Raw genomic sequence first — 13,668 nt, forward strand, 5'->3', positions numbered from 1 at the left:
TCTGGCACTTTACAGCCCCCCACTCCTGAACTGCTCTGTGCTTCCTAGCCTGTCACTTGAGAGTTGGTGAAATCTCACCCAGTGTGTAGCAAGGCCATAAAACGTGATTCCTGGGCTCGGAAGTTAGCTGTTGTTGCTAGAGTGACACTGCAGGGTGAAAAAAAATCATCAGGGTGATTGCTAAGCAGTGGCAGCTGCTGTAGGAAGCGCAAAGATGGGAGTATAAACAGCATTATGCCTTATAGTGAAACAGCCTGACAATATTCACTGAATGTGATCACATGAAGAATGACTACTTGTATGGAATGCTAGAAGGTAACTAGTACCTCGACCTTTGCACTGCCATGGTCAATGCCTGTAGGAGAAAAAATTTTCAAATTGCTTCATAAAAATTTAAAAGGTTTTCTGACTCAGCCAAGTGTTACCATGAACCACTGGTAAGACCTGTTTAGAAGGTTCTGGTGTGTCATAGTGCTTTTGGTATGGATGTCTTTTCAGTGCTTATTACTGGCAACCCAACTGTCCTGCTTTAATGTAACAACTGTAATTGTCAGAAGGATATTAACTGTATGGGAATGGAAGGCTGTTCTAAATTCTCTATCCGGCAATGCAGCTGATGTCAGTTTAGTTTGTCGTCTTGTTATCCTGTGTATACATTAACCAGCTGTTCTGATCCCAGCTGATGTTACTACTGAACAGTTAGGCCCAGGAACGGAACCCTGGTTCAGTGGACTGTGACTTTATTATTTTTTTGTTTAGAGATAAGGTTGAACAGAGTCACAGGACTGCCAATCAACATTTAACAAAAGAATTAAACATTTATCAAGATGACAAGATTGACTATAACATACTACTCCTTTACCCCACCTATTTCTTCACGATCGTACACAAACTTTTAAGAATAATACAAGGTAGAAAATATATCTTACATTATTATGTTCTTGCTAGGGGGACAGTCCATGGCAGGCCAACTGTGGCTAGACGCACCACGTTCTGAATCCAAATGGCAGATGCCACCCAAAGCAACTTCTTTGGATTTCTCATCATGTCCCCTCAGATGTTTGTCATACTGTGAGCCAACTAATCTGACTGGAACTCTGGCTTCCTTCTACATGAGAGTTTCCAATCATCACGTGATGAACAATCTTTGAAATCTTCTCCCACACAAGGGTTTCTTTCAGATGACTTTACCAAGAATCCACATCCAGGCCTTCAGCTCCGGGATCTGGATTGACAGTGTGAATTTGGGTGAAGGAAAGTTAGTGAGTGAGCAAATTTAGACAAGAGTGAGTGACTGAGTAAACTTGGAGGGAGAGTGAATGAGCAATTCTGTGTGAGGTTGAGAGTGAGTAAGTTTGGGTGAGTGTGTGTGAGTGAGCAAGTTTAGGTGAGAGAATGTGTGATTTTGTTGAGAGAGTGGCAGGAATTTTACTGTCCTGGTGCCACGGGAATCAGAGCAGGTGAGCAGCGCAGGTCACGGAAAGGCCTTTTAACCTCATAGGATTTTATGGTTTTGGGACGAGCAAAACCATAAAATCCCGGCCAGTGAGTGGGTCTGGCTAGGACAGTGAGTGGGAATCCTGAGGCTAGTATTTATTCAGACACGCACACACTGTACCCTCTTCCTACTGCCTCCCCAAATGCCTATCCACAGAGCAGGTCAGGAGAAAAGTAAAACCCAGGAAAAGAGGCAACCCACTTCTGACTCATGCTTTTTGTGTGAATTTGATGAAGGCCAGCATGGAATGTGTGTCACTAGAAACACATGCATGATCAGCGTCAGTTAAATCCAACTCCTTAGCTTGGCCTGGCACCCAGCCCCTTCTCTGGTGACCATGAATTGGGGCCTAGTCTATATCTCTCTAGGTCTGCTTCTTAAAAATACAGAACTTGGTTTAATTGGTTAATTCTGCTGTCTTGACACTTTTTAATGGTCATTTTTATCAATTACGTTTAAAAAATTATCAATTTATTGCTTTGACATCGATTTTTTTTAAAACATTCATGTTTAAAATTGTGCCTGAATTTGCTCGTCTGCCCCTTGAATGAAAAGAATTGTAATTGTGACAACCCCAAATTAAAAGGTTGGCCAAGCCTGGGCTTGAGGGAGTGGTGTCCAAATCGGCAGATGAATCTACAACAGGGGATATAGTGGGTGTTCTGGAAGTTTCTACCTGTGTCTGCTTCTGTTCACTGTGTACTTCAATGATTTGAATGTAGGCTAAATGGGCTAGAGGGAGTGGTGCCCAAATCGGCAGATGAATCTACAACAGGGGATATAGTGGGTGTTCTGGAAGCTTCAATCTGTGTCTGCTTCTGTTCACTGTATATATCAAAGATTTGGATGTAGACTAAATGGACTAGAGGGATTGGTATCTAAATATGCAGATTATTCTGGAGTTGGGGGCAGAATTATGAGAACCAAAAGATATTGATAGTGGAATGGGGAGGGGTGGTGGGGGAAGAGACACAGTGGCACAGTGGTCAACACTGCTGTCTCACAGCACCAGGATCCCAGGTTCAATTCTGGCCTCGGATGACTGCGTAGAGTTTGCAGATTCTCCCTGTGCCTGCATGGGCTTCCTCCAGGTGCAGTCCAAAGATGTGCAGGTTAGGCTGATTGGCTCTTAGTGTCAGGCAGACTAACAGGGTAAATGCGTGGGGTAGCAGTTATCAGGCCTGGGTGAGACTGTTGTTGGTGCAGACCAGATGGGCCGAATGGCCTCCCCTGCATTGCAGTATTCTGTGAATTGGCAGATGGAATTTAATTTCCATAAATATAAAGTGCTACCTATTGGTCAAAATAATGAAATTAATAATTATACTTTGAAAGGGGGAAGTGGGATCATTTGGAAAAGCAGAGGCTCTTAATGTTCCTGTTCATAAGGCATTAATATTGCATCTCAAAAGGTTCAGAAAATAGCTTAGAATATCGTAGTTAAGATGCAATTGTGAATCTGTATAAAGCTTGAGTAGAGTATTGTTAAAGTACTGTGTTCAGTTTTGGATTCCAGTCAATAAGGAGGATGTTGAGGCAATGAAAGGATTATGCCACAGAAGCATTCAGATATTGAGCTCAGGTGGCTCAGTTGGTAACACTCCTAAGCCACGAGTCCGGGTTCAAATCCCGCTCCAGGGCTTGTTGGCCATGGAAGGAGTGATCGTGCGGATCAGAGCAGATTGTTGAGCAGCCTGCAAAAAATCTTTATAAAATTTCATTCCCGAGGGGAAAAAAAGTGTGAAGGTGCACAAAACAAATTAGGATGCTGCGGGATGACAAGCTGGGGAATATAGCCCAGTTGAGCCAAATGGCAAGTTTTTGTGAATGATTTCTGTGTAATTATATGTTTTTCAAAAATTTGAATGTTACAACTTGTATGTTTCATCCAACGTGTCCAGGCGAAATTTCAACTCAGATCTGAGAGATGAAAGGGAAGTAATGTATTTAACCTGCTATGATCACTGCTTTGCCTAGCAATTAAAACAGTGGGCAGAATTTAACCCAGGCAATGGGAGCTTCGCTGGCCAGCTGGAAAGCCAGTGAGAGCCCTATGTCACCTCCTTTTGGGGAAGATCCGCCTTATTAATTTCCAGTCAGCAGTTAAGTGGCCAGTGACCATAATAAACCTTCCCTGGGATCAGGGGGCTATATTAGAGACCATCTGCTCATCAGGGCCACTGGAGGAGCAGTTGTATCTGCCTTTAATGCATCCATCTGAGGTGGGATCCATAAAGGACCTAAGCCACAGAGGAGTGAGGGTGGGATGAGTGTCGTGGGGACAGTCATTGGCTAAAGGGTACCTGGGGACACCAAAGAAAGGCCAGGATGTTGGCTTTCCACAGGCTCACCTTTTCACTCCCACCCCTCTACCTTCCTGACAACTAGGGTCACTCACACTGTTCCCTGGACTCCTTCATAAGGGGAAACAGCCTCCCTACGTCCCTTGAGATGTTAATTCCCCTGAGAATCCTATACCTTTCAATAAGGTTGCCTCTCATTCTTTTAAATTCCAATGAATACAGTCCAACCTACTCAACCTCATCTCATTAAGAAAATCTCTCCATACCCAGCATCAACCTTCCCTGACTGCCTCCAATTCCAGTGTATCTTTCCTTAGATAAGGAGACCAAAGCTATATTCATGGTTTCCAGATGTGGTCTACCTAGTGCCTTGTATAATTTTAGCAAGATTTCCCTATTTTTACAATCCATTGCCTTGAAATAAAGGCCAATGTTCCATTTGCCTTTCCTATGAGGACAGCAATCCCTGAGCCTCTCTACCTGGTCTTAATTGGGGCAGAGGGTGGTCCTCAGACAGAACCCGCCTGCCTGGGTAACTGCCCCACCGCCCACTTTTAAACACACCTCAGGAGAGGGCATTAAATTCTTCTCAGTGTCTTTCTATCTGCTGTGACTGCATCCTCTCTGCAAGGTGAGTTGACTGCTCACCTGCAGCATTATCAATACCAACAATCCTCCCATGATACTCAATGGAGAGTTCAAGGAAAACTGAAATGAAGCTAAAAGAATTCAGTTCCTCTCATATGTGACATCTATACTGTCTCTGAGAGCTGCAAATAATGACGCTGCTGCACAGGTTTACTGAGTGAGAGGAATGTGATGTAGAAATGAGTGGGTGTGAAAAGAAAGATGTGAACCAAAAGGATTTTCAAACACATCTGCCAGGTTGGATAGTTTTCAGGTTGTTTGCATATGAGGAGAACTAACGTGGCTCTGCCTGTTATCCATGCTTTGCCCTTGAAAGCTCCTTCTGGAATTGTTTGCTGTTTTCTCCAGAAGGAAAGCAGCTTGTGCTGACTTCTGAGTTTTTTAATATATATAAATAAATCATCACCATAATCAGGGGTTGGTTAAAAAGAATTTTGAGAAACTGTTGGTAGATTAAAGGAGATTAAATGCCATTAATTAATTATCCTGTTTTAATAAAGTCTGAGATGGGAGAGAAGTGCTAATAAATGCTGAAAATATGATAGTTAAACTGCACTTTGGCAGCGGCTTTGGCTTTGAAGTCCTAATATATCTCCGTGGAGCAGTCTGGCTTCATGTCATCAGGTAATCTTATTGCTCCCTGGCTTTTGCTCATTGAGTAGTCAGTCTGGATGTGCAAGAATAATTGTGGATTTTTTTCCCCTTACATTTACACTGAAAGAAAATTGATTTCTTTGAAAGCTGTTTCGAATACTCTTTTTAACTCCTGCATTTAAAAGCTTCCAATCATCTTGGCCTAGTTCCAGCAAAAGTGAATAAGAGCCCTGTCCTCCTGATGATTTATGTTTTATTTTTGTCGTTCTTGTCTAGTCAGCACTGGATGTTCAGATGGTGATCTGAGAGTAAAATCATAAATGCTGGAAGTCAGAAATAAAATCAGCAAGTATGGGAAGTACACAGCAAATAATTCAGCATCTGAAAGGGAGAAAAAAAGGCCAATTTTTTGGCCTGGCTTAGAGCTGGTATTGTGAAGGTGAAGAAATCCCTTTACTAGGTTTAAATTTAAATAAACTTGTGGTGTGGAAAGGAACGCAAAAGAAGGGGACAAAAGATTGGCAGTATTATCACTAGACTATTAATCCAGAAACTCAGCTCATGTTCAGAGAACCCGGGTTCAAATCCTGCCATGGCAGATGGTGGAATTTGAATTCAATAAAAAATGTCCAGAGTTAAGAGTCTTCTGATGACCATGAAACCATTGTCGATTGTCGGAAAAAATCATCTGGTTCACTAATGTCTTTAGGAAAGGAAATCTGCCATCCTTACCTGGCCTGACCTACATATGACTCCAGAGCCACAGTGATGTGGTTGACTCTCAATTGCCCTGGGGCAACTAGGGATGGGCAATAAATGCTGATGTGGGTATGCCGGCGTTGGACTGGCGTAAACACAGTAAAAAGTCTGACAACACCAGGTTTTAGTCCAACCTATTTATTTGATAATATACTCGCAAGCTTTCGGGTTAGCCCCTTCGTCAGGTGAATGGAGAGTTCTGGCCTCAGACAGAGCATATAAAGCTAAACTGTCTGTGCTTTATATGCTCTGTCTGAGGCCAGAACTCTCCATTCACCTGACGAAGGGGCTAACTCGAAAGCTTGCGAGTATATTATCAAATAAATAGGTTGGACTAAAACCTGGTGTTGTCAGACTTTTTACAATAAATGCTGGCCAGCCAGCAACGCCTATGTCCCACAAATGAATAAAAAAGGTAAAAGCCAATGTTCAATTTGGTAAAAATAGTTATATATTTTAACCCTGGATCTCTCTGTTGCTCTCCCCTCTGTTTAATTTTATATAAAAGAATGGATTCAGCACTATTCTGTCACTTCTGATGAAAGCTTTCACCTGAGACATTAACCAATCTTGCACTTTTAGCTGCTGATCATTCTGACATACAGTTCCAGCATATTCTGCTTTTTTTTTTGCTGAATGTTTTTTTACAATTGAGTTGCAGTGTTTGGGTCACGGAACAACAACACTGATAAACCAGCAGATTCACTCTTGCGGTGAACATATTGAAAAGCTCCCTTGTCAATGTAATGCACTGTATATTTTACAGGAAATCATTGCATGGGAATTCCCATTTGACTGCATTGCGGCTGTAATGTAAAACCTTAAGAATAAACCATCATAATAGGGCCATTTAATTCCACCTAAATTATATGCTTTCGGGCATATCTACGCAACGCTTTGTGCGTTATCTGGAATTCTTAATAGTTCTCCAGTGAATGTGGCTCTAAAGTTGCCATTTGTGGGGTTAGGATTGCAATCAGCTTGATGACACACGCTACCTGAACAAATTACAAAAGATTGACACCCAAGGGTAAGGTACTGGAGGTGAATCGGCACTTCCAGGAGGGATTTTGATTTAAAAAAAATTCAATTCCCAGTCAGTGTGTTTGGTACCTTCAGGAGAGTTTTTTGAATTTAAAAAAAATAAGTATTAACATGCTCCATTAAAAGGCTGCAAGCTCCCTTGGGTGTGATAGTGAGTGCTATGTTTTGTGAATTCATTGAATTCACACTGGTACAAAGAGTTGCTATGGAAACAAATCAATCTGCAGCTTCGTTCCCTAGAGCAGTGATGTACAACCTTTTTGGAGCTGGGGAATAGATACATGTCACAAAACGAGTGGGCTATTCTGTGAGAATGCAAACACATATATAGAAACTGTAAGATTCTCAGGTAGCCAGGGGCAAGTTGTCCACCTTCTTCCTCCTCTCTTGCTTGCAGGTGGAGTGCAGCATAAGGAGACCAGGAGTGCTGATGGGAGAATAAAAGGAGACATTTTTCATTAAATCCAGCTCAGTTTTCAATAGGAAAATTAATGTACTGCAGGCTAGTCCACAACATGATGAGATAGCAGGTTAATTGGCATAAGAAGGAAGCTAATATCTTAATTATTAATAAACAGTAGGCACAAGTGATTGATATCATAGCCATTTTACATTCAGACCACAGGTTCTTTTCTGTGAATTCATCTTTTAATTGGACACAGAAATGCAGTTGCATTCCTTGCGAGCTAGTGGTGCTGCCCTCCCACTAGTCAGTTCTAACTAGATATTTTGACGTTTTTATCCCAAACTCTCTCTCCTTTTTATGCAGAGTAACTGTTTTTTGCATTTTTCAATCATGTTTCAATTGCTAACTCCTGTTAATATTTTTTGCTCTTTTTGGGTACTTTTCCCTGCTCAGTAGAAATGTTAGTTCACATGGACAGGTATACTATCTCTTTGTAATTTTCCCAGCCCTATGGAGGCAGCTTTTGGGGACAGGGCCCAGGAACATTAGAAAAAGTGACACCCAGCCGGCTCTCCCAACTTTACCCACTCCGGCCACTTTTCTCAGTGTCAGGCTGCATACCTAACGGCAGCCTGCCTGACAGCAGAAGGAAGCCAATTAAGATCATTGTAGCACCAATTAATCGGCATTTCCAGGGGCAATGACAGTTTGCCGGAGGAGCAATTTCCACAGCTCGAGAGGGTAGTTAATGCCTTGGAATTAATTGCAGAGTTATCTTTAAATTCACATAAAGGTTTTGTTTAGCACATCTACAACCAGGGGATGAGATGCGAGTGGTGGCTTTTGATATCAAGACAGCATTAGACTAAACATGGCATCAAAAAGCCCTAGCAAAATGGAAGACAATTGAACCAGAGAAACATTCTCCATTGGTTGGAGTCATATCTGGCAGAAAGGAAAATGGTTGTGATTGGTGGAGACCAATTATCGCAGCCCCAGGGGATCACTGTAGAAATTTTTCAGTGTAGTGTTTGAGGCCCAGCTATCTTCAGCTGCTTCATCTATGACCTTCTGTCCGTCATGAGGTCAGAAACAGCGATGCTTGCTGATACAGAATTCAGTATCATTCATGACTTTTCAATGACTGAAGCATTTCATTTCTACATGCAGCAAGAATTGAACAATCTTCAGTCTTGGGCTAATACATTGCAAGTAATATTTGCACTGCTTAAGTGGCAGGAAATGGGCATCTCCAACAAGAGAGAATCTTGCCATGGCCCATGACACTCAGTGGAATCACCTTGGCCATCAGCATTCTGCAGGCTACCATTGGTCAGTAGCATAAATATTGTGACTGCAAGAGCAGGTCAAAGGCCGGGCATTCTGTGATGTGTAACTTGCCTCCTGACTCCCCACAGTCTGTCCACTGTTTGTAACAGCACAAGTCAGGAATATGAAGGAATACTCTCCATTTCTGTGGATGAGTGCAGCCCCCAAAACACTCAGGCTGACCACCATCCAGGGCCAAGTATTCAGTGTGACTGGTTCCCCAACAACCACTTTAAAAATTCACTCCCTCCATACTGGTACACAATAGCAGTAGTGTACACACCTACAAGGTGCACTGCACAACTTGTCAAGCATCTTTTGACAGCACCTTCTAAACCCATGACCTCTATCACCTAGAAGACAGCAGATGCATCAGAACACCACCACCTGCAGGTTCCCTCCAAGCCATATGCCATCCTGACTTTTAACTATATTGCCTTTCCCTCACTGCACTGAGTCAAGCCTTGGAACTTCCTTGCTAACAGTACTTTAGGTGTACTTCACCAGATGGATGTACAGCCACTCAAGAAGGTGGCTCAACACCACCTTCTCAATGGCAGTTAGGGATGGGCAACAAATGCCTGCCTTTCTCGTGAAGTTTGCTTACTATGAAAGAATAAAAAATAAATAGTGCTAGCCTACAGATGAAAATACCTGATTGTTCTGGATGCTAGGAGTTGTATGTTCCAACATTGGTGGCACATCTCCACCTATGGCTCCCTCTCCTTTTGCCATATGCTTGAGTAGCACCCATCACTCTTTGAGGGGCTGCCAGCTGCTCTTATTGTCTTTTCCACCCTAGGTGTCTTCTCACCCTGGCCCTAATTGATTACGCTCCCACAAGCAGCTTCTTAATCAACCATCTCCAGGAAGATTTTACCTGATATCCTGTTACCTGCTTTTCCAGTTCCCAACCTGGAATTCATTCTAACGTGATGGGACCAGCTCACTAATGACAAAATTCAACTCCTTTGTGTTGACGGAGCGATCTTTTGCTGAAAGTAACTTGGCTGTAAAATATATTTTTTTATATTGTTTCTACATGTTAGATTTTTTATGGTTCAGCCTTGTCAGCTCAGGCAGTGAGTAACATCAGCCACATCAGAACCAGACTAAAGTAGCAAACGAGATTATTCACTGGTAATTGTGTGCAGTAGCAGCAATAACAGCCAGCTGTCAAAGTCATTTCAAATAACACAGTAGCTTTGAAGCAGTTCATGAAAGGTTAAACAGATAACCCAGGCAACTGAAGCCCTTTTGAAAAATACAAAACCGTTGCCAGCCGATGGCCATCTGTTTAGATTGTAATGTTACTTAATAGTTTGGTGGAACATATCAGTTGTATCCATCATTTAGTTGATTGTTTTCTCAAATGCTTCTAGGTACAGGTAATCAAAAACATTGACTTCACTGGCGTTTTGCTGACAGACTTTCGACAGGGTTAGAAGAAGAGGAACAAACTTTCCAGTATGAATTTTCAGAAGCCATTTTTAACTATCTTTCTTAAAATAATTTCATAAGAACATAAGAACATAAGAAATAGGAGCAGGAGTAGGCCATCTAGCCCTTCGAGCCTGCCCCGCCATTCAATAAGGTCATGGCTGATCAAAAGTGGATCAGTTCCACTTTCCCGCTTTCTCCCCATAACCCTTAATTCCCTTGTCTGTCAAAAACCTATCTACCCATGTCTTAAATATATTTAGCGAGGTAACCTCCACCACTTCAACGGGCAGAGAATTCCAGAGATTCACCACCCTTTGAGTGAAGAAGTTCCTCCTCAACTCCGTTCTAAACTGCTTCCCCCCTTGAGGCTGTGCCCTCTAGTCCTGCTGTCCTTTCTGAGTGGGAAGAATCTCTCTACCTCTACCCTATCCACCCCTTTCATTATCTTATACAAATATTCAAAGCTAAGTAAACTAGTATAAAGAGCAAAGATTTAACCAACGAACAAAAGAATGCTCTGTTTTGAATCGTAGACAGCATTCTTTCTGGTTGTGTCACAGCTTGGTATGAGTCTTGCTCTGACCAAGACTGCAAGAAACTACAAAGGATCATGAGCAAAGCCCAATCCATCACACAAACCAGCCACCTATCCATTGACACTGTCTACACTTCCCACTGCCTCGGAAAAGCAGCCAGCATAATCCAAGACCCCACACGTCCTGGGCATATTCTCTTCCACCTTATTTCGTTGGGAAAATGATGCAAAAGCCTGAGGTCATGTATCAACCACTTGAGCACAGCTTCCTCCCTGCTGCCATCAGACTTTTGAATGGCCCTATCTTATATTGAGTTGACTTTTTTCTACACCCTAGGTATGGTTGTGGCAACACAGTCTGCACCCTCTCCTTCTCTATGTTTTCTCTGTATAGCGTGCAAAAAAACAATATTTTTCACTGCGTACTAATGCATTTGACAATAATAAATCAGATCAAAATCTACATTTAACCAACTTCTTAGCAGGGAATAAGAGGAGATTAGGTGAAAATTCCAGAAAGCAGAGACAACTATGGAATTGAATTATTGTGGAGCTTAAAACAATATAGTCAAATATTTTGCTGTCAATTCAATAAAACAAGATGGCTATGATGGGACTATGACTATTGAGAGGTAGACAGAATAACACAGTCAGCTATGGATGGCATTAGTTTTGGTATTGAATGATGAGATGAGCAATGAGAAGTATATTTAAAATATGAAAGGGGCTGTATTGAAGAAACTAAATAAATTCAAAATGGATCAGGTCTTGGTCAAGATGGATTGCGCCCATGTGTTTTAAAGATAATCTAGGGAAGAGATAGCTGAGGCATTACTACACACGTTTAGTAACACCCAGGCAATTGTAGATGAGTCAGCTTAACATTGGTGTAAATTAAATAAATTAAAAAAAAGAAATGAGAAGAACACTAGAAATTGAAAATATAATCATTAACAATCAGCATGGATTTCAAAAGGGAAAATCTTGCTTGGCTAATTTTTTTTTAAAGGATGTAACAGAGTAGATAATGTCAGTGCAGTGGATGTAATTTATCCAGATTTTCAAAATGCCTTCAATATGGTGCCGCATAATAGAGTAATGGGTGGGTGGGGCAGGGGCTTCCGTGGGGTGGAATGGGCTAAGCAGAAGGGAACTATAACAACTTACAGGAGGACATTAATAAACTTGCAGAATGGGCCAGTAAGCGGCAAATGAAGTTCAACACAGATAAATATGAGATAGAAATTTGGGTAGGAAAAATAGAGGTGTCACTTTATATTTAAAAAGTTCAAATCTAGGTAGGGTAGGACAAAGGGAACTCAAGAATACACTATGCCAATGACCAGAAGTTGCACCACAGGTTGGAAGGCCATAAGTAAAACAAATTGAGCACAATTTTTTATTTATAGAAATGCAAAATAGGGAATTTAAGCCATAAGAAAAAGCAAAATACTGTGGATGCTGGAATCTAAAACAAAAAATGGAAAATGCTGGAAAATCTCAGCAGGCCTGGTAACATTTGTGGAGAGAATAGAGCTAAGAGTATTCTTTAGACCCACAATTATGAATATTATATGCAGTTCTGGCTGCCATTTTATAAAAAGGGTATAAAGGCACTGGAGAAGGTGCAGAGAAGATTACAAAGGTGACACTCGAAGCAGATGGGTATACAAATCAGAAAAGAATTGACTGGGATTCTCTTTTTCTTGCTAAGGGATGACCTAACAAAGCTCTTTGAAATTGCAAGCGTTTTGATAGAATGGATGCAGAGAGAATGTTTCCACTTGTGGGAAGAGCTTAACTAGAGATCATCAACATAAGGTAGTCCCCAAGAAGTCCAATGGACAATTCAGAAGAAATTTCTTTAACAAAGAGTGGTGAGAATATGGAACTCAGTAACAATTGAAGTGAAATAGAATAAGTGCATTTAAAGGGAAATTAAGGCGGCAAATGAAGGAAAATTACAATGATGGATTTAGCTGATTTAATTTTGTTTCTTCAAGGAAAACCAGTTCTGATTTGAGACTCACTGATCATGGCGTTATGCCTTACTCTTTGTGGCATTAGTTTCAAATGCAAGACTAGAATCCTGAACTGGATTTTAACTTTCTAGCACTCGATGAACTGTGTAATGCCGTCTCCATTTTTGTGCTTTTGTGATGAATGTTTTCTATTTGCAGCTAGAAGAAGGAGAGCAATTTTGCAAGATTGTAACAACCATGGGGGAAGAAGCTGGTGAATTTCTTGCCAAAGGCTATCTGGGCCTCGGGCTAATCTATAGTCTCCAAGCTACAGACGGTAAGATGATGAACAAGGCGGTATAAGTACAGCATCACATCCAAGAGATTGCTTCTGTAGGTACTTGAGCAAAGCGGTGCTTGTTTTGGTATAGTTAAAGGCAAGTGCTTAATTGTTTGCCATCTTCTGAATAAACACAGAGGGCTGGATTTTCTGGCCATTCTCGCCCCATGACTGGAAAATCTTGCCAAGGTCAATGGATCTTTGCATGGTCCTGACCCACTGCTACGATTCTGGTGGTGGGCAGGACGGGAAAATTCCACACAAAATTTTTTCTGAAAATGCAAATCTTTAAATACACTTACTTTCCAAAAATAAATTTTCTTTTTTCCCCTATTTTTGTTTGTTTTATTCTTCATTCTGACAGCTCAAAACAAAGAGGATTGGCCAATGGCTGTTCCTAGACTGGTGCCAATGCCCCCTATAACTGGCAGTTTGGAAAGGCAGGAAGCACCTACTTGTATCTTTTCCTGGTTGATATTTGACCCTTGACCCGCAGCCTATTATCTAAACATATGTTTATAACCCAGAAGGCCATGATAATTGACTGGTTAGTGTTATCTGGCAACTGTACCCGCATACATTCCTTCTACTTCCTACAAAGCACAATGACTTAACTCTTTTGTCAGAACAATTCAAATGAAAAATGTGATCCTATACTGGTCCTATTGAAACTACTGAATATTTCCAGTTTATTTAATGTATTTCCGATTTTCTTCATCCACGTTATTTTGCTTTTGTAGGAGCTCTTTCCTTGTTTTCAGATAAAAACACAATCTTGAAACCATGGTGGGGTTGGGGGTGTGAAGAT

The 13,668-nt window shown here is 41.4% G+C and overlaps 1 protein-coding gene across 1 annotated transcript in view; it reads left to right on the forward strand.

Moving 5' to 3' along the window:
* LOC145351047 (tetratricopeptide repeat protein 7A-like) overlaps positions 1–13,668 on the forward strand; it is a 252,791-nt gene that overhangs the window by 110,519 nt on the left and 128,604 nt on the right. The window contains exon 12 of the mRNA XM_080200649.1: positions 12,740–12,857. Coding sequence (XP_080056775.1) covers positions 12,740–12,857 — 118 coding nt within the window. The remainder of the gene's footprint in view (positions 1–12,739; positions 12,858–13,668) is intronic.

Source organism: Carcharhinus amblyrhynchos, chromosome 12, assembly GCF_965287045.1.
Source record: "Carcharhinus amblyrhynchos chromosome 12, sCarAmb.v2.hapA, whole genome shotgun sequence".
Classification (NCBI taxonomy): Eukaryota; Metazoa; Chordata; class Chondrichthyes; order Carcharhiniformes; family Carcharhinidae; genus Carcharhinus; species Carcharhinus amblyrhynchos.